The sequence below is a fragment of the Protopterus annectens genome, chromosome 3.part0 (genome assembly GCF_019279795.1).
Source record: "Protopterus annectens isolate FY-2018-M chromosome 3.part0, PAN1.0, whole genome shotgun sequence".
NCBI lineage: Eukaryota > Metazoa > Chordata > Ceratodontiformes > Protopteridae > Protopterus > Protopterus annectens.
This window is the reverse complement of record NC_056731.1, coordinates 1961207093-1961233685: the sequence shown is the minus strand read 5'-3', so window position 1 is coordinate 1961233685 and position 26593 is coordinate 1961207093. Positions and strand designations below refer to the sequence as shown.

Genomic DNA, 26593 nt, shown 5'->3' with positions numbered 1-26593 from the left:
TGTATGCTTTCTCCATGTCTATGCTACCCAGATGGACTCTTTCCTCTTTTCTAATTTCTTCTCCATTATCTGTTAGTAGATCATTTATACTGCATTTTCATGTCACTCTGAACTGCTCATTTCCCATCTTCCTTTCTGCTAATCCGCATATCTGTTTATTAGTTACACTGTTCTGTAGTTTCTTGTAGTCTGACAGGAGTCTGATACTTCTGTATTGCCCACATTTGTGAATTTCACTTTGCTCTTGTACACTGGTAGTGAAATGCTTATTCATTAGTCATCTAGGGTATGCCTGTTTCTCTTGCTCTTTCTTTACAATGATGACTATCTGCAGGAGCAAAACCATCTTTTTTTTTTTTGGTCCTCCCGGCCTGGCCCCAAGTATCTCACGTTCACGCCGGGTTTGTCAGCCATTCTATATTTGCTGGGGCTGGTTGTGGATCCTAAGGGTATCCTGGTGCTTGGCCATCAGTGTTTCCATTTGGAGGGGGGTTCTTTTTATATGCTCTACCTATTCCCCCCTCCATTCTCATTGACTTTGTCTGAGTGCAACTCTGCTTTTTGGACCATGCCTCCCCTTAGGTAGAATCATTGAGTATCTTCCCTCCCTCCCAGGATTGGCACTCCCATGTTTCCCTGCTGCTCTATTATTTGCCTGAGCCACTAATTGAAACCAGGTCAGCTTGGCCATAGTCAGAGCTCTGAAATGTACCTGTGACTTCATCTGAGCCTGCTGCTTTCTCTGACTTCATTTCCCTAAGTGCATACTTCTTGAAAGTTATGTCCTCCTTTCTCTTTCATTGTAGGCTGTGCATGTGGCAGTACAGCTTCAGTGTGGTTTCCTTCATTCTGAAGCTGCTTTCAGTACTCCTTCCACCTGTCCTTGTTGACCATTACTGGAATCCTTTATGAATGGCATCTGCTGACTGCATCCATTATGTCATTGGCTTACGACCTGCTAGAGGTTTCTGTATCATCTGCTTAGTGTCTTTCAAAAATATGGTAGAGCTTCTCTGATGCCTTGTTCTTTGCCATTGTGATCAAGCCTCTTTGTTAACCAACCGGTGTTTCTTTTCAACCTGTTGTGGCTTTTCTGCCACTTCTTCCTGCACTCCTTTCTTTTGATAACTTTCTGGACTTTTGCATTCCTCTATTTCCTTGTGTATCTTGCTTCTACTCCTGGCTTGACTGCAGCTTTATTCTCTCATCTTTATTCATGCTGTTTTCTGACTTTGCCATTCATTTTCTTCTCCACCTATACGTTTATCATGTTGATCACTGCTGCAATGGTCTTAGCTATATGGGTTGTACCCTGCTAGGATATAACAGCAGGCCAGTTTCCAAAGCTTTAGGGCACCTTCTACACACCCAGACTGTCAGGTAGCTTGAGCTGAGCTGTCTACAAGGCAAGTTTGGGTGTGAAGCCCTTCAGATCTTTACTGCTGCCAAAGAGTATGCTCCTCCGAGGCTTTCAAGGATCAAAGATCGGCTTGTGCTTTCCTTTGATGGGCAGATAACTTCCCTTTGTGGAAAAAAAACATCAATTTTTCTTAATTTTGTCAATGTTTTATTATTTTTCTCTTCAGGAAAGTTATTTTAAAGGTAGGAGTGATATGCTTTAGTGGACTGTCTTGGGACTGCAATATATTTTAAATGGAGAGCATGTATTTTTTTCCAGTTTAAATGTGGTGTAAAGTAACTGAAAACATTTTTTCTGTGGAAAAACTGAGTTTATTTTACTTTTGTGTGGCTGTCATAGTGTTTTAAAGTGCTTTGCAGTTTGCAGCTTATTTTGGCACGAGTGGGTTATGCTGTGGGTTGACCATTTCACTATAGATGACGTTTCAGTTTCTGATTTGACCCTCATGCCCTTCCATACTAGGAGGGAGCCTACTTAATTTCCATGCTGGCCACTCTTGTATGTGATCTTACAGCTGTGTCTCTATGTGTTGACTGCTTTTAAGACAGAAAACTAAAATGACTTCTCCTTAATTATTCTTGTTGCCCCAACCATATTGACCTAGGCAGTCCTCCTATCCTGTTCTGTCTGTCCTGATATGAGCTTTCAGGTCACCCATTATCAAGTCCATCTAATGTTGCCCTGCTTTATCAAGGAGGTGCTGCTGCCTGAATGCCCTATTTTCGTTGCCGTTGCAGCCCTGTTATGGAGCATCAGGTGAGATAATTAAAGTCAGTTCTATTTCTGTTGCAATTTGTCTGTCACTGATTTTAATTACACCCCTTACTGTTCCAGAAAACGTTTTTTCTCACCACAATTCTCACATCATTTCTAGTTTGCCTTCCCCCTGAGTAGTGCATTGGATCTCAGGCAAAGAAAAGCCACAGTGCTGACCTTACAATTGAACTTTAGGCTACACAGAATATCTAGTCTGTGCCTTACCATGCCGTCATTCATTTCCAAGCAGCATCCTGTCAGTAAACCTGTATTCAGTGTAACAATCCTTAGTTCATCTTTAGCAGTTAGATTTATTTTATCATCTAGTTTTTATATAACAGAGCTATCCTAGATAAAACATTCTGGATTGTGCCTGCTACCCAGTAGCTTACTGACTCAGGATTGCTGGGCTCTGTGGCAGGCACACACTGGTCAATAAGAATGTGTAGACCCCTACCACTGTTAGCATGGTTTGCAATCAAAATCTCGAATGCAGATTTTCTCTAGACAGGATATCGGATGGCAGATGGTCATGTTGTTGACCGTTACATGCTCAGTAGTTCATATCGAACTCAATCTAATGACTAGAGATCACTGTACAGTGTGGATAGGGACATTCATCCCTTTCCTCACTGTAGCATGATCTCAGAGTTGGAATATATAGTTAACAGGGGGTGTGGGGGGCTGCATCCTCCATGTGGGGGTGCAGGGAGGCTTGCCCCCCCTGCAAAAATGTGATGTGAAGTGTAGGGGTCACACTTACCTGAGCTGCTATGCAGACATCATGTTCAATATTCAGCGCAAATGTCGAATCTGCTGAATTTGTTCAGCAGATTTGACATTTCACCTTAGTGATATTTTGCGATTCGACATTACCATTCAAGGTTCCAAAAGGATTTTGTTTAAAATTTCGAGATTTTAATAGTAACTGTTAGCATAGTTAATTGGTTTAAATTAGAGTAGGCCCAGTCCTCAACCCACTTCGCAATGGTAAGTACTTGTGTCCCTTATGACAATTTAGCCAATGTGGCCTAATCACCTAGAGACAATATTTATACAATTGAGTGGTTAGCTGTGATGTAGCATGCTGCCTGCTGCCTGTGGTTTGTGTTCTCCTGTCTAGAAGATGCTGCTTGTGGCATTTGATGCATAAAGCAGTTGGTTTACATGACTCTTCCCCTAATAGTCAACACCTAGAGTCTGTGCTGCTGCTCATGACCCTGCTCATTTTGGGGTGTGTTCTATTGGCAGACCTTTCAAGTTCAACTGGAAGGGCTGGGTTTGAACCTGGTACCTTCCATACTTTTGTGCTATAAGTCCTTAATATGTCACACCTTCAGAAAAGGTTGAATCTGTCAGGGTAAATACATTTTTAAATAACACTCTTGTACATTACTTTTAGATGACCTTTAAAGACAGCGCCATTAATATCGTTATATTACGCAGTAGATTAATAATTGCATTTATTTAGGTATAAAGGGCTGTTTTCAGTTCTGTGTGATGTTTTCAGCATAAGGATATGACTGCTAAGCAATCTTTTGTTGGAGCTGTCACTTGCTGACATAATATCAGTAGAATAGTCAGCGTCATAATTATTTTTTCATCACCACCGGTCACTGACATCTACACAGTAAAACAACATTGGTAATACTGTGTTTTCCATTTGTCACATTCATTACTGAACCTATTTATTCAGCTTAGAACTGTACCATATAGGTGGAATAAAGATGCATGCATTGTGTTGTTGCTCAGTGTCTTACTAACATTTTTTGCCCTTTATGAGAAAGGTATCCCCTGGCTTTGATTTTGACATCACCATGTTTTCTCAAGTCATCTATATCTTTCTTGTCTCCTGTTTTTTTGTCATCATTTCTGTCTACATGCCTTATTATTCAAGGTATCTTCTTTATGAAGTTGTACCTAAACAGCAGGCTGTCTGCACAGATCTTTCAGTGGGATGGGGTGTTGTCCTTTAAATTGTTGGTATGTTATTTAGTTGTTGATTCTGGTGAAAACCTCTGAAGTCTTCTTATAGCTTTACGTGCATTTTGCTTAAAAGCTTTCTGCTGCCTCACTGGTTTATGGTCAAAGTCAAGTCGCTGTCTGTAGGTAATTCTTTAGCGTTCAAGAATGATTTAAAAAAGGCTGTTAAATAGTTGACCACTGTCAGTCCTCAATGACTGTGATACTCCAAAAGCTGCAAATGTTTTGTTAAGAGAAGGAGCTAATATATTTATGAGAGGGGGAGGGTAGTATTTATTCTACTGGTGGGAAACTTCCATAGTCATTGGTGCCAACAGGTACTCTGGCATACATTGGTCCATAAACATCTGTGTACAAATCAGTCCATGCTTTTCTTGAAGATTCTGGCATCTTCATTTGAACTGCCTCAGTTTCGTGTGCTTTGATTTAGGGCAAGTAGCTTATATTTGTTTCTGATTCATTCGATTTTTTCATGCGGCACATTCTGTTATCACGTTCACGCACTCGTTTGCCATCTCACACATCTGCTCTCTGTTCTCCTTTCTCTCTCTTTGAGCAGAAATAAATTCCCTTCCTGCTGTAACCCAGCAGACTGGATTATTTTTCTTTTCGTACACAGAAATTTGATTTTCTTGCTTTGCCTTTTACTATGATCTCGTCAAATCAGTTGTCAGCCAGCAGTACTGTTTTATTTGACGTGTGAATTCTTCTCTTTCTATAGTTCTTGCTCTGATCTTAACTTAGTTTAAAACTCATTCATTACTCTGTCACCTCTATATTCATGTGTAATATTCTCACTGCTATTTACATTTTTATATGCATTGTTTGGGATTATGTTTTCATTCTTTCATTTGTTACCTGTAAAAGCTGCATGTTAAGAACTGACTTCAGACACCTGAAGCTCAGAGCCTATACCATCTCTAAATATATGGCAGGCATAGAAAGAAATCTTGGAAAAGATTCCAGTTTCTCTCAACATTTGTACCTATTTTCCATTCAAATGCATTATTCTCCTTGACACTATATTCATTCTTTGCTTTTGTATTGTTGCTTTGTGTCATGTATCTGAAGATGTATTCAGCCTCTCTGAATTATTTGCTCTGGGCAGTAGTAAACCTGCCTCACTCTGTCTACACCTGAAACACCACATACTTACATTGTAAAGCCCTGTGCAATTCTCAAAGGTATATGAAATATGAAATATGAACCTCATACTGGTATACAACTGAGTATAAGGAACAACCTGGGGATTGAGCAGCTATGCAGAGAAAGTTGTTCACTAACATCACAGTAGCACACTTAAATAGTTATCCTTAGACATAAAATAACATGGTTTATGATACATATGAACACACGTAGAAAAGCACAAAGTATCACATGCAAAAGTGATACATTGCTTAGCAGAATGTGGTTGCGCATAGTTATCAGCCTCACAATCTCCACATCACTCATAACATTTCAGAAATGCCCATGTTAAAACAAGCATTCCTGCGACACTCCAAAGTACGTAGGGGCACTGATGTCCATTTTAACTTGGGACGCCATTAATGTCAACTCGCATATGTGAAGCAAACAGCTGCACACCCTCAACCATCTCTCATTTTTGATAATGAGATGCCGGTGCCTGCAGGTATGCAGGGATAAGCAAGGCGAGTTCACTGTTTACGAATTATGCTGCTCACCCGATGCCGGCAGGTATGCAGGGATATCAAGGTGAGTTCACTGTTTATGAATTATGCTGCTCACCCGATGCCTGCAGGTATGCAGGGATAAGCAAGGCGAGTTCACTGTTTATGAATTATGCTGCTCACTCCATGTTAAAGTCATTTTATCATCTGCCAAAAAACCCTTCCAGCCAAACAAAGATTTTTGTTAGACAAGGTGGATAGTTATGCATTTGTTTGTTTATGTATTTATTTACTTACTGACATTTGATTACAGGGAATGTCTGACTGGCTAGGTGTCCATTTTCAGTGGATGTGGGAGAAGAAAAAAAGTATTACAAAAACATTTTAAGAACAATAATTTTACTGTCTTAAAAATTAATACAAAACAGTTTAAAAACGTATACCAAATTAGACATAATGAGGCAATGTTGGTTAAAAATAGATACAACTTAGAAATTTTAGCCAGTTTAGAGTAATTAAAGGTAAGTTAGGAACTGCAATATGCAGTGAGAGATAAAACAGTGTCATGACATATTTAGATAGAGAGTCAGGGGAGTGAAATTGATAGAAGTAAGGAAGTGAGTGAAAAAGGGAGATTAAGGAGGTGTAAGGTATGAAGAGGTAGTTGTTCACATTTAGGTATATAGTTTATCCTGGGATTGAGCAAGAACAGAGCCAGAATTTGGCTAGGAAGTCTTTCAGAATGGTTTTAGAGGACTGGAGGGGGAGTATTGATTTGCTTGATTTAGAAAAGCAGTTCCAGGCCTTAGCAACATACTATGAATACAGACCATGCCCTACAGATTTGATAGGTTTGTGAACAGTGCGACGTTTATGGTCATTGGATCATAAAGACTGAGTGGAACATAGTTGTATAGAAGGGTCTATATTATATTCTCAAAAGCCGACAATGTCAAATCTGACATTGTCGACACGAGAATATCGAATGCTTAGAATCTCGAGCGTGTAAACGGAAATCTCTGTAAGGGGAGATTTCCGTTTACTGCAATATAGTGCGGTCTCGGAGTTGGTATATTTAAGTAGAGGCAGGTGTGGGGGTGAAGGGGTGCTACCCTCCCCCCCCCTGCTTAAATCCGTTAGGGTACTTTTTTCTTTTCCTTTTTTTTTTGTCATTTTATAAGGTTGATGTTTGAAGACATCGACCATATGGTGTCGACCATATGTTGTTTGATGTTTTCAAACATTGATCTTATAATATAGACCCGTATAGAACGACACTTAGTGCTGGACAAGCAGATGGATGCTGAATAATTTTATAGGTGGTAAGAAGCTGTGTATATGTTAGTTGATATGATGGTTCTATCCAGTTTAGGCATTTTAATGCTATACATTGGTGGGTTCTTAAAGGGGTATTTAGCCACTTCATTATAGCATTGTTCAAGTTTTGCTTTTTTGTGATGCCTGGAAATTAGTAAGGATGAGAGCAGTTAAAGTTATTTATTATGCCTATAGCACAGGCCATCATAGAGAAAGGGAAACAGTCTGATCTCTTTATACAGGACTGTTCCCTTCCATCTGTGATAATGCCGCACAGATGGATACTACATATATATGGACTAATTTTCCTTCTGTCTTGCACTTCTGAATTTATATATTTCAATTTCTACATTTTATTTGACTTGTGGCTGTTTAATATGACTAATACATTTGAAACCTCAGTCTTGGTCCAGCTGTGACTTCATATTATGTCCTATATTTGCTCTCCTGTCATGTGTAATGATACAGCAGTTCAACATCTTTTGTTTTGCTTAATGGCGTTGTATCCTTTTGAAGTCTGGTTGTTTACTTTTTCCAACTTGTGTCATAAAGTATTTAAAATATTCTCTAGCTAGGAATTTTCAACAGACATCTTTCTCATTTTCTTTTGTGCTTAAATTTGAATGTGTGTGTTACTAATATGGTAGGTCTTTCTTCTTATGTAGCTTCATAGTGACAGTGTGTTTATGAAGCCTTATGTAGGATCACATAACTTTGTATGTTTTTCTTCATTGCTGGTTTTTCCAGTTCTTTTTTGTACTGCAAAAACATAGTAGTGATCATACAAAATAATGCAATAAAAATTATATGTTGATTTACACTGCTTTCAAATGAATAAAGTAATTTACCGTATTCATTTCTGTAGTTGATGTGATAAATTACTTTATTCACTTGCCACCTGCTAGCTATAGTTTCCTGAATTCATGTGAGCAGTACAGACCCACAGCTACAGAGGGTAAATACAGTGTGACTCAATTGTACATGTTGTGGGGGTCATTACACAGATAAATATGAATTTAATAGGCGTATAAATAAAAAAAATGCAGGACAAAGCACATTTAACAATACAAAGTTCACTTTAAATGAATAGATATTTAGTCCACAGAAACAAATCTACTCGATAAGCCATCCTGAAATGATGTTGGATGTTTTAAGAATATTTTCTTTCATATAGGAGTCTGTATATCTACAGAAAGCAACACAGCCATTGTGATGCAATGGGTAACAGGGAAGCTGCATACCTCATTTCATGCAGAATTCACAAATCTTTACTTGTTGTATTTTTTTTCTGATTTTCTTTGAACAATGACCATCTTTCACTCATTCTTAGTTTCACCCGTAAAACATCGGTACATATGGAGGAAGAGAGACTCCCAGCGGCAGCGCAAGTCATCTGTGATTCTGCAACCACAGAATGGATACTCAGCCAGTAGATGTTGTTTTCTAAAGTAGTCTTCATGTATTAAAGCTGCAGGATGACTTTTTAATGTTGTTTTTTAACATTTGACAAATTGAAATAGACCTTTTTGCAGAAGTGACAGGTTAGCAGTGAGGTACATATGGTTACTTTATTCCACTGAAACTTGCTCAGGATTTTACTGTAATCACGTGTGAACACAAATAACGTGTTTACTGTGGCAGCTGATGAGATTGTGGCTCTAGATGAAGGACGTTCATCATTTTTATTAAATGTTTCTTCCATTCTAAGTCACTTACATTAAATATGTCTTACAAAACAAAAAACTCTTACGTTTAGGTCATTCGCAAGGCAGTTTAATGTTTTACTATGGGCAGTTAGATGGATGTAACTGATGTAGAAATATAGCTTTGGATTGTTAAATAAAATACACTTTGGTGAAAAGTCAGTATAAATCAAACAGCATCTTTGGTAAGTGCTAAGCTAGCTCCCCTTGTGGGCCATTTTAATTCTAGCCAATTTCCCTTTTGCGTTCAAAATAACTTAACCCATTTGGTATAGACTGGTCTTACCCATCCCATGATAAATAATTATATATATTACTCTTATTGAGAATAGCTGGAATCATACACCAGATAATTTGAGGGGGGGCCCATGCATGGGATAAAGCATTCAGGAGTGGCCTCTGTCCATTAGTAGTACAAGGGGCAGTTCTGGGGTAAATTTTCTGTTTCCCATCCATAGATCTAATCTGATCTTGAATAAGAACAGGGATGAACATTGTCTGTGAGATATACCTGTCCTTCCAAACCATTCTGGTGATGTTGCAAAAGAGGTTTAGATCCCTAGACTGAATATTTCTAATTCTATTTGTTTAGGTGATATGCAGTAAATTCCTCAGTAATGGGTTGGAGGCTGCCTTGTATGCCAGACACATGTCACCTCTTAGCAGTCTTTAGGATATCCAGTTTAGTGACAGGGCTTTCAGTCGGACCATGTATGACATGTTGTTTAGTTATTGTATCCTTTTAGTAAGGTATCTCTAGGGATGTTCCAATTTTTAATGTGTCTGGGCAGATAACAGATTGATGTATGCATCATCATCCTATTCTGAAATGAAATATGATATAGATCTATAATGTGAAAAATTGAAGTATCTTTATTTGTTGTCATTGTATTGGGTTTGTACCATTTTTAAAAAATAATAAAAATGTTAAACTAAAAAAGTAGGTTTAGTGTCTTTTAATACCAGTTTTTAGTGCTTATATTTTTGAAGTTCTTCTATACATTGTAAATACTGCTTTTGAAGTCACTGTAACAGTAAATCATAATGTAATGAATACTGTTTTTGAACTTGCTGCCCTGAACTGCATTAATAATTGCACATCCTCTGTAAATCCTCTTTGAGGCAGAAGTTAAATTTTCATTATTTTACAAGGTAGTAATAAAATGACCATGCCAATGGCTCAAGGACTAAAACAATTAGCCAAAATAACACACATCACCTACATATCCTAAATTGCTTGCCCTTAGTGTATCAATTAAATTATGCTTAAGGAAAAACTCACTAGAAAATTCTGCCAAAAAGCTCAAGGAAAGATAGGTGATTGGTGACAAGTGTTCCAAAATCTCTGACCCATGGAATACCGTAAAATACCTTATAAATTATTTGCAAGCAATCCAAGTGAATATTCCAGTCTGCTTTAGAATTATTTATTGCAGCTCACAGCAACCTGTCAGATATTTGCTGTCAAGTAAATAAAAAACATTCTAACCCATGGATTGAGTAAAATATCTCTAAAAGTAATAAAGGGACATTAAAAAAAAAACAATCTAAGAAGGTCAAATGAGTCAGCTAATATATCTCCTTGCTATAGCTCCCAGTGATACTATGTTTTAGTGAATCAAAGCTTCTTAAACATGCATAATGTAAAGAGTTTCAAAATTACATACAGGATTGCTAAAAGTCTTTCAGACTGTAGTTCACAGCGTCCGGCCAGATATTAGCTTCGAGCAAGTCATATAATTCATACATAAATACATTTTATGAAATATTCTACAGTATTCCATGGGCCAGAGATTTTGGAAAACTTGTTGCCAACCATTTATCTTTCATTGAGCTTTTTGGCAGAATTTTCTAGGGAGTTTTTCGTTATGCATAATTTAACTGATACACTAAGGGGAAGCAATTTAGGGTAGTTACGTGATGTGTGTTATTCTGGCTAATTGCTTTTGCCCTTGAGCCATTGAGTTTTTGACCAACTATTCGCTATAGCTGGTATTTCTTCCTACCTTAATCTCCACCTTAAGGGACAGACACTTTTTTTATTTTATTTTTATTTTATGAGGTAGTGCCACTAGAAGGCTCTGTTTAAATTTGTTGCATAATGTAAACAATTTATGAACCTATGCCGTTATGTGCAAATTCAGAATCATATTTTCTTTGCAGCAATACACTGATGTAATGCTTGTCATGGTTAGAAATTGTAACTAGCTTTCATTGCAATATGTCAAAAAAAAAATTCAGTGGTTCGGCAAAATCGCCTATTTATGTAGATGGAGGTAACATGGTAACCAGAAGATGGATTGAACATTTTATTCTCCTTTACTTGGAAACAGCACATGTAGGTTGGTAACCTGCTGTGAAATATTAACTCTAACAAAAGGGTAATCTTGAAATGAAAACATAAGCTTATTTCTTTGTTAATTTTCAATATTTTTTATATTACATTTTAGTACAGGCATTTCTTTGCAGCACGTAATTAAACACTGTCATGTTCTACACTTTTACTTGTTATCTCAAGTTATATACTTAATTGAGTGTTGCTTTATTTCCTGACATAGATTTTTTTACTATGAGCTTCTGTGTATCTCTTATTTTCAATTATGCTTAAATGTGTGTATGTATATATATATATATATATATATATATATATATATATATATATATATATATACATACACACACACACACACACACACACACACACACACACACACACACACACACAGTCACAATTTCTGTAATAATTAAAAATGGAACATTTCCTATGCTTAAATTTGCCAGTCACACACACACAACAACTAAGTCCCCCTACAGTCTATCACACTCACAGAAGCACTCACCCTTTCACCCACAGTTATGTTCCAACACACACACACACACACACACACACACACACACACACACACACACACACACACACACACACACACACACATTTTCATCCATCTTCATTCATGCCCCTATGGACACACATACACACATGCACGCACCCACATCCCCACCCCTATGTCTTTGTTGAACCATGACTGCCTCCATAGAGGTGAATAGGTGGCTGCCATCTTTGATGATGTTCACTTTTTCCTCCAATAGTAGAAATTATGTAGCTGAGCAATTCTCTGACTCACTTGACAATGTAAATTTGGAGCTGCAGTCATTTCTGGGTGAAACAAGATGGCTAATTAAAATTAGCCATCCTCTGTGACCGCCACATTACCATGTCGCTCCATTAGCAGGACTGCCCTCCATGACGAGATCTTGAACAGCAGGAAACCTCAGTGGTAGGGCAGTCTACAAATATCAAAGGCTTATCACAAGTAGGGCCAGTTGTGTTAGGTCTTCCTGCTAGCTGTAAGCCTTTCTGACTTATGATTTAGTGGAACAGCCTTCATTTGTAGAAACTAAGCAAACAGATTATTTAAATGTATTCTCCTGTATCTTAGGTAGCATTTATTTGCATACCTGTGCGACAGAGTAATATTTATGGGATGGATCTGAAAGGTGACACTTGCTTTTCTACCTTATGTGGAGCATGTGGAAAGCGAGGCTGAAATCATGGTATATGTGTATTTTAAAATACATAAATAATGACTAGTCATTGTGCATTGTAGCACTCCCACAATTTTAAATGTTTTGGCTTCAGGTTTGTTTGTGCTAATGTACTGCATTCCTTTGTAAACATGCCATATTGTTTTCAGTTTCCTATATTAGAATTATATATATTTTTATGATTGTACTTTAAAATACCACTTTACCCAAGATTGGAAAAACATAGAAAATCAAATATCTTTTTTGGAAGAGCTACAGATGATTGTGCATCATTTTATAGTTATATGAAACATAGAAGAAACAAGATTCTTTGCTTGTGTTGACATTATAGTGCATTAGAGCTTGGTGTGTGTCACAGGTGCTGTAATTCATGTTTTTAATGAGGGATTCTGAGGAAATACAAAGAGCGAGTTGAGAGTTTTATATCTTTTTCCGTTTCTCTACCTTTGTGTGACCTTGTTGTGTCTGTGAGTGTACAGACACACACACACACACACACACACACACACACACACACACAAACACATTAAATCTATCCCCGTACCAAACTGTAACTCTAACCACAACCGACAGACACTCCCATCCCTACTACAACCATAGTTAGCTGTTTCAGCAGTGCAGATGATTGGTAATTCAGATGTTCAAAACAAATTGCCAGTAATTTATCGAACAAATCCACATTCAATAAATTGCAGGAGAGCCATATATATATATATATATATATATATATATATCTATATATATATATCTATATATATATCTATATATATATATATATATATATATATATATATATATATATATATATATATATATATATATATATATATGGGTCCTTGTCAGAATGTCAAAAGTACAGTTAATCGAACTGCACTTTTATGAACTGACTTTAGCGAAAGTGCATAACATTGAATATGCACTTTCGCTAAAACAAAGTAAAAAATGAAAAAACATGCAGTTTGCATGTTTTGTTAGTTGTATATCAACATATTCTGTTAATTTACAACTAACAACTCTTTTGTGGAGATCGCGTTACAGTTGGGATAAGGGAATATTCCCTTTTCCCCACTGTAGTGTGATCTCGGAGTTAGAATATTAAAGTAGGGGGGTGCATTTGTTTTTGTGTGTATTTTTTAATTTTGTTTTGTTTACTTTAGCAAAAGTGCATGTTCGATGTTATGCATTTTCGCTAAAGTGGGTTCTTGAAAGTGCAGTTCGATGAACTGCACTTTCAATGTTTTAACATAGACCCATATATATATATATATATATATATATATATATATATATATATATATGGGTCTACTTGTCATCATTGAATTCACACATCACTGAATTTTAGAAGCCCAACTCCGGTTTAGTGAAAGTGCAGTTGAATATATATATATATATATATATATATATATATATATATATATATATATTTATATATATATATATATATATAAATATATATATATATATATATATATATATATATATATATATATATATATGGGTGTGTATAGAGAGAGAGATTGGCTACTCCCAAATCTAAAGGCATAGGGGCATCATCTATGCAAAAATTGTCTTTTTTCACTGTATATGGTGATGTATTTGTTTACCATGTATTTGGAAGTGCAGATAAATTTACTGTTTGATGTTTTAGATTTGATTTATTTGTAGCTCAGCTTAGTGTGATGTCACTAATTATAGTGAACCTTTCTTTATCTATCAGTTTGTTCACCGGTTCTATATTTATTCTTAAACATATTATAACTGAAATTGTGGAGTTATAACTAAAATATTTGAATAGGGCTAGCAATTTAAAAGTCATTTAAAAGAAGTTAAAGATCAGTAACTTTGTTTCTTTTTGGGTTCTTTCTGCCCCTGTGCATGCTAAATATAAGCCTTCTCCTACTGGACTTGAGCACCACTCTAAGATTGCCATTTCTATGAATATTACCTTTACTCGAGGTATGGTGATCTTGGAGTTGGTATCTATAAGCTCAGGGGAGTGGAAGACTTGATCCTCATATTGGTTGGGTGCAAGGGGGCATACCCCCTTAAAAAAAAAACAACTTTAAAGGAGAATAATAATGTTTAGCATTAGCCAGGAACATTGTTTTTGTTTTGTATTTTCAGTCCTTTTTTTTCATAATTCCAGGGCTCAAACTTCAGAGTATATGAATTGCAATAGGGAACCTGTGCATGTAATCATACCTCTTATTCTCTTACCACAAGAATTGGGAACAAATGCCAAAAATAGGGACGGATTTTAAAAACTGCTCTTACAAACCTAGAAAGTTGCTAGAATAACAGAGTTTGTATTAACATGCATTTAGTGACTCTAATCCTCAAAAAATTGACAGAAAACCACAAATGGACATTCTGCAAAATTCTGGACAGTTAAGAGGTATATATGTAATAAATGTGAGTATGTGTGTAGCACACCCACACACACGCACACTCGCGCGCACACACACACACGCAGTTTTTATTACTGTATTCATGACTTCATGTCTGAAATTACTGATTGTGTTTGAAAATAGTAGTTTTTTTCACTACGGTAATCTCTTGAGGAAGTGGGTCAGATTACAGAAATACTGTCCCAGACATAACATTTTTATTAAATGAAAAGTAATGCAACAACCTCTTGCTGGGCTTTGCAAAGGTTTGCATCATGTGAAATTCCCATAACACTTACTTTTAGCCTATTTGCATAATGAGTGTTCAGTAAAGGTAAACAATTTCATTGATAAAAAGACTGTAAGACTTTTTCTGCCTTGTGACAGACAATCTCAATAATGTTGTACCACAGCATTGGTGTTATCATTTTTAATGCTATACTTGTGAGGTGGTAGGGATAAAATGTCATTTTTTGTTTAGGTTACTATGTAAGTACACTACACTTTGCTTACAAATTGCTTGTTAGTTAAATATCCCTTGCACTATCTGAGAAAATATCTTTAATCTTAAACCGCAGTATAGTACTGACCTGGACAGCTGCAGACTTGCAGTGACCTGCATTTGTACAGTTGGTCACCTAATGCAGTTTTTAAAATATATTGCATTCTGAATGTTAAACCAGAGAACATACTGCATTCTCAAGTATACTAGTTAGAAATCTGTAACACAGAATATGAGATAGCATTATAAAATGTTTTTGCCATCACTGTATCTGATTTTTCTATTAAATTTTAATATCTCTATTCTTCTTTACTTGCAGTTGATAGTTGAAAAGACAACTGACTACCCAGCTACAGAATATTCACTTCTGGAGGATGTTGCCCTCCATTTTACATGTCTGATGGACAGACTCAACGAACAGCGTCTGTTTCAGCCAGATTTGTGCGATGTAGACATTGTCTTGGTAAGGCAAAAGAATACATTCCCAGCACACAAAGGAGTCCTTGCAGCCTACAGTCAGTTCTTTCATACCCTGTTCACGCAGAATAAACAACTACAACGAGTGGAGCTGTCCCTGGAATCACTGACTGCTCAAGGCCTGCAGCAGATTCTGAATTTCATTTATACTTCCAAGCTACTTGTGACCTCCTGCAACATAAAAGATGTACTGAATGCTGCTACTCTTCTCCAGATGACTGAAATCGCCACGTCATGCCAGGAGCTCATAAGCAGTAGGTCGTTAAACCTGCCCTTGGCAGATGCAATGACTAATCAAGATAACCTGGGAAACCCTGTCTCAGTTCAGTACTATCGTGAAATCAAACAAGAGGTGGATCCTCTTCATACAAAAATTTATTCCCGGGATGGAAGTAACCCCTATTCTGTGCGTGTGGAGGATAACACTGAGAAACAGCACCATATTCCAGTCCAGGAGAAGCAGTATTTCAAAGAAGATAAAACCAGCGGAGGAGGAGGAGGGGTGTGTAAAATTGAGGGAGAGGAGTTGGAAGATGTTTCAGTTTGCAAGAGCACCTTCAATCGTGAACAGATAATTGTTGAGGTCAACCTGAACAACCAAACACTAAATGTCTCCAAAGGAGCTGAGGGGAAGCCCCCATCTATGGAAACCACAACTATGCTCCATGGTTGCCAAGAGGAAAATCAGAATTCTGAGGAAGAAGATGAAGAGGAAGACAATGAAGAAGAAGAGGAAGATGATGATGAAGATGCAGAGATTGGAGAAGAGGATGAAGAACAAAGTGATGATGAAGACCTAGAGGATACAAGTGAAGATGAGGTAGATGAAGAGGATGAAGATGTTGCAGAATTACTAAAGGAAAAGTTTATAAGGACTCGTAGTGGAGCAAGGCCAACAAGGACAGACAGTGTAGCAGTTCCTTCTAGGTCACAAAGGAGAAATAAGCCAGGATTTCTGCGTCATGCGGCGAAGGAACAGCTGGACCAGGAGTCAATAGGACAGAAAGTGAAACTTGAGGAGAAGCAGAACTTTCCTTGCAAAAAGTGCCCCAGAATTTTTAACAACCGGTGGTATCTTGAAAAACACATGAATGTCACACATAGCCGGATGCAAATCTGTGATAAATGTGGCAAGCGTTTCCTGTTGGAGAGTGAGTTATTGCTACATCAACAGACAGCCTGTGAGAAGAACATCCAGGTAAAATGTTTAATTTTGTTAAGATATTTACAGATATGTTCCTAGACAGAAGTAAGAATTTTCCTGGGGCGAGTTAAATCAGGAAATTATACTTCTGTGAAAATGTTCTCTTGTTTATATTTGTATGTTCTTTTTTGGTTTATAATTATGTTTTCCTCTCTGTGTTCAAATAAAGGTCCACAAAACTGTGGAATGCATTGCAAATGTCATAGTACAGACAAAGGTAAATTGGCAGTGGCAGTAATACAGAAAAATAGGTTTGGTAATCTTAGCTCACATACATCCTGTGCTTCCTTAGTAATATGTAAAAGATTGCACTTGCATATAAATAAGTAAATAGATTACATGCACACCTACACATGGGATGTAATTAATAGACAGGTAGGATATAGCACAATGTTAATTAATGAGCATAGTCACCATGCACAGGGTGTGGGTAATCCTAAGACAATACAAAGCGTATGCCTCGTTGGCCATGAGCCACCCCATGTAGCAAACTCCCATATATTAGCGCTGTACAAGTGTGATGCAATCTTTTATGAATCTCAGACGTAATTTAATGCGGAGGTTTAAAACTAAGTACTGTTAGACCTAAATACTCCAGCAGTCCTGTGTTTGATTCCCACAACTTTCATTTGTCAGCTCTGTGACTTTGAGCAAGTCACTTAACCAGATTTTGCACCTCGGTCACACCTCAAAAGCGATAGCATGTCCATTTAAAAACATAATATTCCAAAATACTTAAACCTGATAGTTAAAACAGCAGAGTCAATAACAAAAAGATAGAAAAGAGACAGACAACACATTTCTTACAGAATGAAATCAAGTCACTGTGTAATTCCGTTTACCAGCTCCATAAACCTGTCAGTGACTGTGGCCAAAACAGCAGACAAATGCTGTGTTGTCACAGCCATTTTGAAAGGTAAATGTCATTTGACCTAAAATACAAAATATCTAAATACACCTGACTGAACATAGCTGATCTAAACTCACTTAATCTAACCTAGAATAACTTAAAAAGAGAGCCCCCTGCACTCCTCTAAGTTATATATAACAACTTCAAAGTTGCACTATGGTTGAAGAAAGGGGAAAAAACACTGTAAATGCACCACTGGTCTGAACAACTGAGCACTCTGTGCTAAAGCAAACTGCAATATGATTTGATTAATCTCTAAGAAAACCCATGCCAGTGATCATAAAATCATAAACTTATTATTTATTTATTTAATTTATCAGAAGCCCATTTTCTGCAGAGACCTGGAGAGAAAAGCTCCAGAAAATATATGTAATAACTGGTAAAATGTACTGATAAATATCATTAAATCAAATATGATTAGATTACTTTTTAAAATCACTTGTGATTAGATAAAATTATTGATAAACCACTTGTATGTTGCCCATTTTGACAGTTATTAGACAGACAAACACAGGCACACACACACACACACACACACACACACACACACACACACACACACACACACACACACACACACGCGCACACCCCCACACATAGACTCACAAATCAGATACATAGACCCACATGCTTAGACCAACACACAAATGTGCACGCCGACAGACAGACACACAGAGAGCCAAATAACCAACAAAGAGTCAGAGATGCAGATGAACAGATACACAAAGACAGACACACACACAAACCCTCATACAACAAAGCTGTAGCTAATGTGGAGTGAAAGGGCAGCTGTCCCAGGCTGAAGCTGTTATGATTGTGACTGGCACTGTAGAAGAAGCTAATGTGGAGTGAAAGGGCAGCTGTCCCAGGCTGAAGCTGTTATGGTTGTGACTGGCACTGTAGAAGAGCTGCTGTCCCTGTGAGTCAGTGGTGCAATTGTTTGATTGTGGTTGTTGAGTGTGAGTGCCAATAATCCTGAAACAAATGCTTACATTTTTCAAAATACTGCTTGCAATGAGCATGTGTTAGTAACTGCAGCTAGGAGCTGGTAGAGCTCTTTGCTACATTTTTGTAGTAAAAAATAAGAAAGCCCTACTATGTAGAAACATATCAGTTCTTTTCTTACATCAGGAAGACTTTTTATTATTTTTCAACTATTACTGGGGAGCAGCAAAAGGAGAATTATAAAATTATATATATATATATATATATATAATTATAAAAGGGGCTCTAACTGCCCCAGCTATAGCTCTGTTATACACTCACACAGATTTGCAATCGGACTCACACATATCCATTGACTACTAACTAGCCATTTCTGAAGGTATGAGGTGTGAAATATTTGTCTAAATAAAGATGTGGACTCCTTTTCTGAAAAACACCAAGAAACAAACTAAAACATCCTTTAAAATAGTGTACCATACTCAATCACACACGTGCATGCACTCTAAAAGTTTGGTGAGAGTTTGTTTACATTGGTTATGGACATCAGCTGGAAAGACCCTGTGTTTCTGAAGTGTAGCCAAATGGTCCACTTATGCTGTGCTGACGAGGTCATAAGAAGGCCGAAATATGCATGTCCACAGCTGGTGGGGTTTGGCTTTATTGGCCTGAATGTATTCATAAAGACTTAAAAAGAGAATGTAAAAAAGTCATCAGCATTCAGAAGCCATATAGCTGAAACACTTGATGTCCTTAAGAGGTCATTTGCATATATCCAATGGGCCTCTATTACAGGAGGTTTATGGTATCAGAGTGAAAACTTTAGCTTGGGTAGGTTTTTCTTATATTTGTTAACAAGGTAAGTGAACTGTGTAAATAACCCTTTTCAGCCTTGATCTGAGTCTTTCACTTACAGCAGCACAATACAAAGGTCAAATGAAATTTTGACAATATGCTACTTGTCTTAATACTACTGACTATAAATATTCATATGTGTCTGCATGATTTGAAAGAAAATATTACATATATTAGGCTTCATGCATTGTCTGTATCTCTTATTCTTTTTAATGTAGCAGCGGTGTATTATAACCTCCAAAATGAATGCTGCACACAGTGATAAAATAAATGGCTTACTAGGCAGAGTTTTGTGTGTCCAGTCCTCAGACTGAGAAAACAAACATTTGGGACAGAAGAACTTATATTTTTGAATGTTTTACCTTTGTTAACTTACATCACTGGATGCTAGAGGTGGCTGGATCATCTTGAAAATGTTGGTAGGGAAAGTGTCATGATACTGGAGTGATTGCTTAACACGGCTGTGTGTAAGTCCATTGCTTTCCTTTCTGTCCATCAGTCGGTACACCAAGGCAGCACACCGTTCAGTATTCTAAGTTCTGCTAACATGATACTTGATATTTCAAAAACGTTTTTCATTTGTATTGTTCTCAGTTGAACAGGAAATATTGCCCCTTCTGCGGGTATAGCCAGGCATTTTATGGAAATAGTTTAAAGAGGAGCAACTTCTAAACATATAAAGAAATTCGCTAGCTTCGTTACAACCTCTTCACTACAAGCCTGTCTCATATTTCATGTGTTGACAAGTAACCATTGTGGTATAACCTTTCATTCACTTAATGGCAGAAATAGGCAGTAAGACTTTCTAGTCTACCCTTTAAATGCTTTTAATATTCAGTCCCCCACCATCCTTAGCTCCCCTTACCCTTTCTTCTTCTGTCCCATGCTCTTTTGAATGCCTCAGTGGATTCCACCTCCACTGCTCATTCTGGGAGTCCATTCCATGGGTCGATAAGCACTTTAAGATTCAGACAGTAGTTAGTCCCTACGGTTTGCTGGCTAGGTCCCTCATTCCTCATATGTCTTGTTTGCCCCGAATAATCCTATCGCATCTCCATTACATGATTATGTGCACCAGTAGCATGTCCTCCCTGCCTGCTCTTTTTCAGATGAGATCTAGCATCTGTTCATGTGCTTTTCTCTTCATCCCATAGATCTTTCTGGTAGCTGTCCTCTGAATCCATTCCAGTAACTTGAGGCCCCTTTCCTTGTATGGCTCCAGCGCTGTACATAGTACTCAAGGTGTGGTTTGATCAGAGCCCTATAAAATGGATGCATTACCTCAATGCTTCCAAAGTCTGTCTCCTGAATAAATATCCTAGCATTCTATCTGTTGCTACCACTGCCCTCTCACTCTACTCTGGTGGTCCCATCCAGGCATGATTAACTCCCCTAGATCCTTTTCCTGCTTTGCTGCAATCAGTTTCACTCCATCCAGTTCATAGTTCACATCAGGTTTAGTTTTTTATGGCCTAAGAGCAGTATTTTGCAACTGTGTGCACTGATCCTCCTCAGTCACCTTTCTACTCCTTTGGTCAGCCTTTTCTAACCCTTTGCTAGACTTTCTCACATCTTCCACTGCTATATCTGCATCTGTGTCAACAGTGAGGAGCCTGACCTTGTTCTGTGTTCCCTTTCTGTCAGATATGTTGGAGACAGACACAATGAAGAATACTAGACTCAGGACAGACCTCTATGGGAATAAGTCATTTTCCTAATTTTTGACCCTATCCTTCTCACCACAGACCTTTATCTCCTACCATTCACTCATGCAGTAGTTGTTTGTCATTATGGTCCTACCCTCAACCTCTCCAGTTTTCCTGCACTGTCTTGCTTATCTTGGTAACACCCCATCTGTACCAAACTGATTAGGAGGTATAGATGGATATGGAGCAAAACCATCCCTGTCTCTTTCGGGTGGGGGGTAGTGGGGTGTGGGCAATGGATGAGGGCAAAACATTAGCATTAATCCCAAGATGAGAAGCAGGCCTCAGCCTGTTTGGTGATCCACAGTCTCGTCCCAGATGATGCATGGGTCTGTTAGCTGGTTGTAGCTTTTTCCTGGTAGATGCCTTGAATAGCAACCATATCAATCAGGAATGTCAAGCACATACACTCACTGCCCAATCAGTAACAGTCAGAAATCAATGCACCATGCTCCTTCTCTCGCAAGGAGCAGAATATAAGCACAGATTCCAAGCTGTCACCTATGAAGCTCTTACCAGCAGAAAATAGAAGCACTGATCCCAAGTTGACTACTGAGAGGCAAGTAAGTATCATATTGACAACACACTCCTAACAGTAAACCAAATAGTTAGGCACTTAGGGACACACATAGACAGTAATCTAGCTTTTGACCATCACATATCTATAGTAGTAAGGAACTCATTCTATGTTGTGCAACTTATAAACAAAGGTATGGCATCTGTGTCCAAAGAGGTCATTATTCTACTGCATGGCATTCATCAGATGTACCACTAAGTACAATGCCCCTTTGGTATGTACCTAACCAGGCACATCCAACAACTGTAATGTCCACAGAGGTTCCTCATAAAAAGAGTACAGGGCATAATGCCCTTTGCAGACCACCTCAAAGCCCTATCCCTACATTTTGTCTCCTACAGGCTGTTGAGGGAAGATCTATGCCTGGCATACAAGGCATTGTCAGGCCTAAGGCTGATGGACCACCTGCATATCTGCAAAACACACAGTACCAGAATTACCTGTTCTAAACCCTTAAACCTTGCCTGTGATATAAATAGGACATGTATCCGAGACTACTCCTTCTCTGGAACAGACTCCCCATCCATGTGAAGCAGACTTCCTGCCTAACCCAATTCAAGTGTAACTTGGACAATTGCATGGGGAACAGTGGATTCATTTCTGATCTGACACATATGTCTCTAATGGACACAGGCAGCTTATAAATGGTTCATTTCCCAGGATGCTGCTTGTACAAGTTTTATCTCCCAGGCCCCTGCTTACACTTATCAAGGGTACCAGAACTTGTCAGAGATTTGGAATGCATGGCTAGGCTAGGCTACAATGGTCATTAACCTAGTATACATCTATGAAGCTATGAAACTATCAAACAAAGCAGCATCCTAACACTGTTTAAATCCATCATGGATGAGTGGATGGGACTCTATAAATTCACTCCTGGTTTAGCTGCTCAAGCTCTTATGGAAAGAGGGAGCAAGTAGTTGGAACTTCAGTGGTTAGTCGTCTAAATGTTTACCTGATGGTAGCCTAGTATATATTTATGACGATAAACTTAGACCTTTCATTTAATTTATCTATTCTTGTTTAGAAATTACCATTTTATTTACTTTCTTTTGTTTGCCTACTGTCATAGAACTAATACTTGTCTGATGTGCTGCGGTTGCATCCCAGCCTTCAAGGGCACATGCTTGCACATTAATCTTTATTCCACTGCCACTGGCTAGCATCAGAACAGATGGATAGGGAAAATGTAGTGTCAGTAACATAGTGGTATTAATGTGAAAAGGCAATAGGTTTTCTTTTTAAGATGGTGCCATTGTATATTGATCTTCACCTTTGAAGAGTCATAGCTAATTCATATTTTTACCAGGAATGGGGATCTAGTTTGGTCTTGGGGGATTGGGGCTGTGACATCATGACTTATCCCATACCTCCCACAATGGGTAAAATATGATTTACCCTAGCTTGCCATGGCATATTGCTGTAATATAATTGTCAGAATAGCTACAGACTATATTTACTGATTTAAATGAGGCTAAGATTTTTATTCTCCCATCATTACGAAATCCAGTGTATAATACATCTGACTCTGAGGGCTTAGTCTAAAAATTAATCCAAATTCATTATACAGGCAAAACAAACTGGTCCATTTGTATCTGTTGTAACTTAAGCAGCAGAACCATGTATTCTGCATTAAGAAGCATTTCATGTATCTTACCTCAGCTTTACATTCAACATGGTTGTGGGATTCCCTGATCAGATGTGTGAATGGCCCCCAACATAAGGATAGATAGTGTGGCAGTAGACAGCCTTCACAGTTCTTCATGCAGATATCCATATAATTAGACAAGGTCCTATTTGCCTTAAATATGCACCTGGAGACTCATACACTTTTGAGGTCTAGTCATACAGGGGAATTAAGGACTATATAACAGATGGGTCTGATAAAGGTACTTTTGTCTATTCCATTCAAACATTCTCTGTATCACAAAATAAAAACTGCAGTTTATCTGCCTAATTTCTATTTCATTTCTGTGTGCTGTAGAAACCCTTCTGATACTGTGATGAAGTCGTCTACCAGAGTTAAATCTATGCTGGACCATATGAGTGTTCCTTTTTTTGGTCATCACAAACGTTGTGAAGATTTTTAGGTCTTTATTTAGTATTGCAGTCATTGTGTTTGATGGCCATTTCCCTCCTCCTGCTGACTCTCTTAGGTTGAACAGTCATGCTGACTGATTTTAGAAGTAAGTCCTCTTTACGTATTTTAAGTTTAAAAAGTTAAAATTGTTTTATTTTTTTTCTTGCAGTTTTCTGTTACTCCACCGTGAATAGGTGCTGCCATCCACAGAGTTTACTAGGCAAGTGAGCAATGGAAGAAGATTGCTAGGCCTTGTGTACTACATACACACACACCTGTGGATAATTTAGAGTCACCAATCAGCCTATCACATGTCTTTTGGACTGTGGAAGGAAACCAGAGTACCCAGAAAAAACCTACGTAAACACAGGGAGGACATGCAGATCTCTCACAGATGGTAACGCAGCTGAGAACTGAAGTGCATCAATGCTGCTCACTATGTCACTCTGCCCCCGCTGATAGCTTTAGCTTGCCTGTATTCCTTGGGGGAGTCAGAAATGGAGCATGTGGGAGCAGAAATATCATCCTACCCTAGAGTAGGGATGTCATGGTATATGTCAGTGTGGGAGGACACACAAACTTCACTTAAAAGAAAACTTGCTCTATGGGTGTCGTCAAGAAAGAAGACTGCATCTCTTTTAGCCCATGCAGAGGGCTGACTCAGAGGTTTTCTACCTCTCCAGTAGTCTTTTGACCCTCAGCCTTGTCTAGAAGAATCTTCCTCACCCTTATGATTTGAAGGTGGGTCTTACCTCCTACTCTGGGAGTTCTTCATCAAAGGTGGATAACCTAGGAGTGAAGATATGTCTTTGTGTTGAGGACTAGGAAGTGGTTCCTCAAGCATCATCAGTGGCATCCGCTGAAGATGTTTGTATACTCTTATACCATCCCACTGTGGGCCAGTTAGGACACTGCTCCGGCATGGCTTGCAATATTGGAGAGTGAGTGTGTGTGTGTGTGTGTGTGTGTGTGTGTGTGTGTGTGTGTGTGTGTGTGTGTGTGTGTGTGTGTATGTGTGTGTGTGCTCGCTTCTACAAACATTAACATGCAATACTGCATACATACTGCTTGGCAGGTCATGTCCTGCCTCTGGAGGTCTGCACATGAGCCACTATCTGTACATCCTACAGGTGGTACCTGTACCTTTGGAACACGTCACCTCCCTTCCGCAGTAATAGGCAGACAAGCAATGGGCACTTACTTCATCCTTCCCTGGCTGATGGTCTCCATTGCCTAAGTCCTTTAATCAAATCTAGTCTGGTGGGGAAGTTGTCAGGGCCTGATATTGAGAATACTCATGCATCTGTTCTTTTCTTTTCTTGGCTGTGGAATACAGCAAAGGAAACAGTGATAGATATGTAGATGCCTTCATGACCTCTTTGTGTGCAAATAAGATTTCAAGAAGACACTAGTTCCAGACTTTGTTTCCCATTTCCTTTGATAACGTTTTAAGCACCCTTGTAAGGAGCATCCTTTTAGGCAGTTATCTAATGGTAAAATTCAGTTATTTTACATTGATACTTAGTCTGTCATTCAGTCATTTCTGGAAGGTATATTGTTGTTGTACTAAGTACTTTAGACAGTTATTCTTATACTCCTGGCATAATGACTTTTTTTTGAATAGACGAGTCTCTTTCTTTCTTTGTCTCTGTGTGGACCTGCAGTATTAGCTGTAAAACAATCTGTTGTGATGGTTATAAGAAAGGTGTCTGAAAGGGCACACCTGAGCCTTCTTTTCATTTGGCCGTTTTGGGCAAAGTGAACAGGTGCAGCAGGCCTGTAGGACTGAAACAAATTTCTTTGTAAAGTATTCTCTTTACCTGCACCAAACAGCATGATATGGGATGGGTGATCTGCACACTGTAATTTGTCAGGGCATACAGACTAGACACACGATTCACCATTTCTGGGAAACATGATCCATTTATGCATAACATACTGATCAACACATTTTCAGTCACCTGTGGAAAAGAAGACTGAGAGGAGAGATGTGAATTGTGTAGGTTTTGCAGCAGCATGTCCCAGTACTTATACTGATGTTTCGGCTCTAGCATGCTGCTCTTACCCCGGCTTCTTGATGCATTTTATTTAGCTTTCTTTTGAAGTCTTTTCCACTAACAAATAAAACTGTATTTAATTAAACCTACTGTCTGAAACAGACAACATAACTTCAGAAATATCTGTTTTAGGGATTTATGGGGTGTTAGCCAGCCTTACAAATGGAATTAACTGAAAATATAGCTTGCTGATATGGCTGATTGCAGATATGCATCATTAAGCACAATTGCTTCTTTTTAAATGTTATACAACTGGCACAGCTACCCTATTCTCAACACAATTTAGGTGGGAATGGGGGTAAGGATTGTAAAATTATTCCCATTAAGTATGTATGTCTGTTAAAATGCATTCAGACTCATGAGTATACTGTTAACCTTTTTTTGGTACCCCTTCTTCTTCTTTCTTTCTGTCTTACCCAGTGCCCTGGTCCATTGCTGGGCCTACCAGGTCTTCCTACTGCACCAGACTATCTCCATTTTAAGGCTGGGGCCAGCATGGAACTTAAGGGCTTCCTGGAGGGGTTGTGCTGTTGGCTGCTTCAA

The 26593-nt window shown here is 38.2% G+C and overlaps 1 protein-coding gene across 1 annotated transcript in view; it reads left to right on the top strand.

The window, feature by feature from the left end:
• The window catches only part of ZBTB47 (zinc finger and BTB domain containing 47), a 684044-nt gene that overhangs the window by 336796 nt on the left and 320655 nt on the right, over positions 1–26593 (top strand). The window contains exon 2 of the mRNA XM_044066047.1: positions 15562–16917. Within this exon, the coding sequence (XP_043921982.1) occupies positions 15562–16917 (1356 nt within the window). The remainder of the gene's footprint in view (positions 1–15561; positions 16918–26593) is intronic.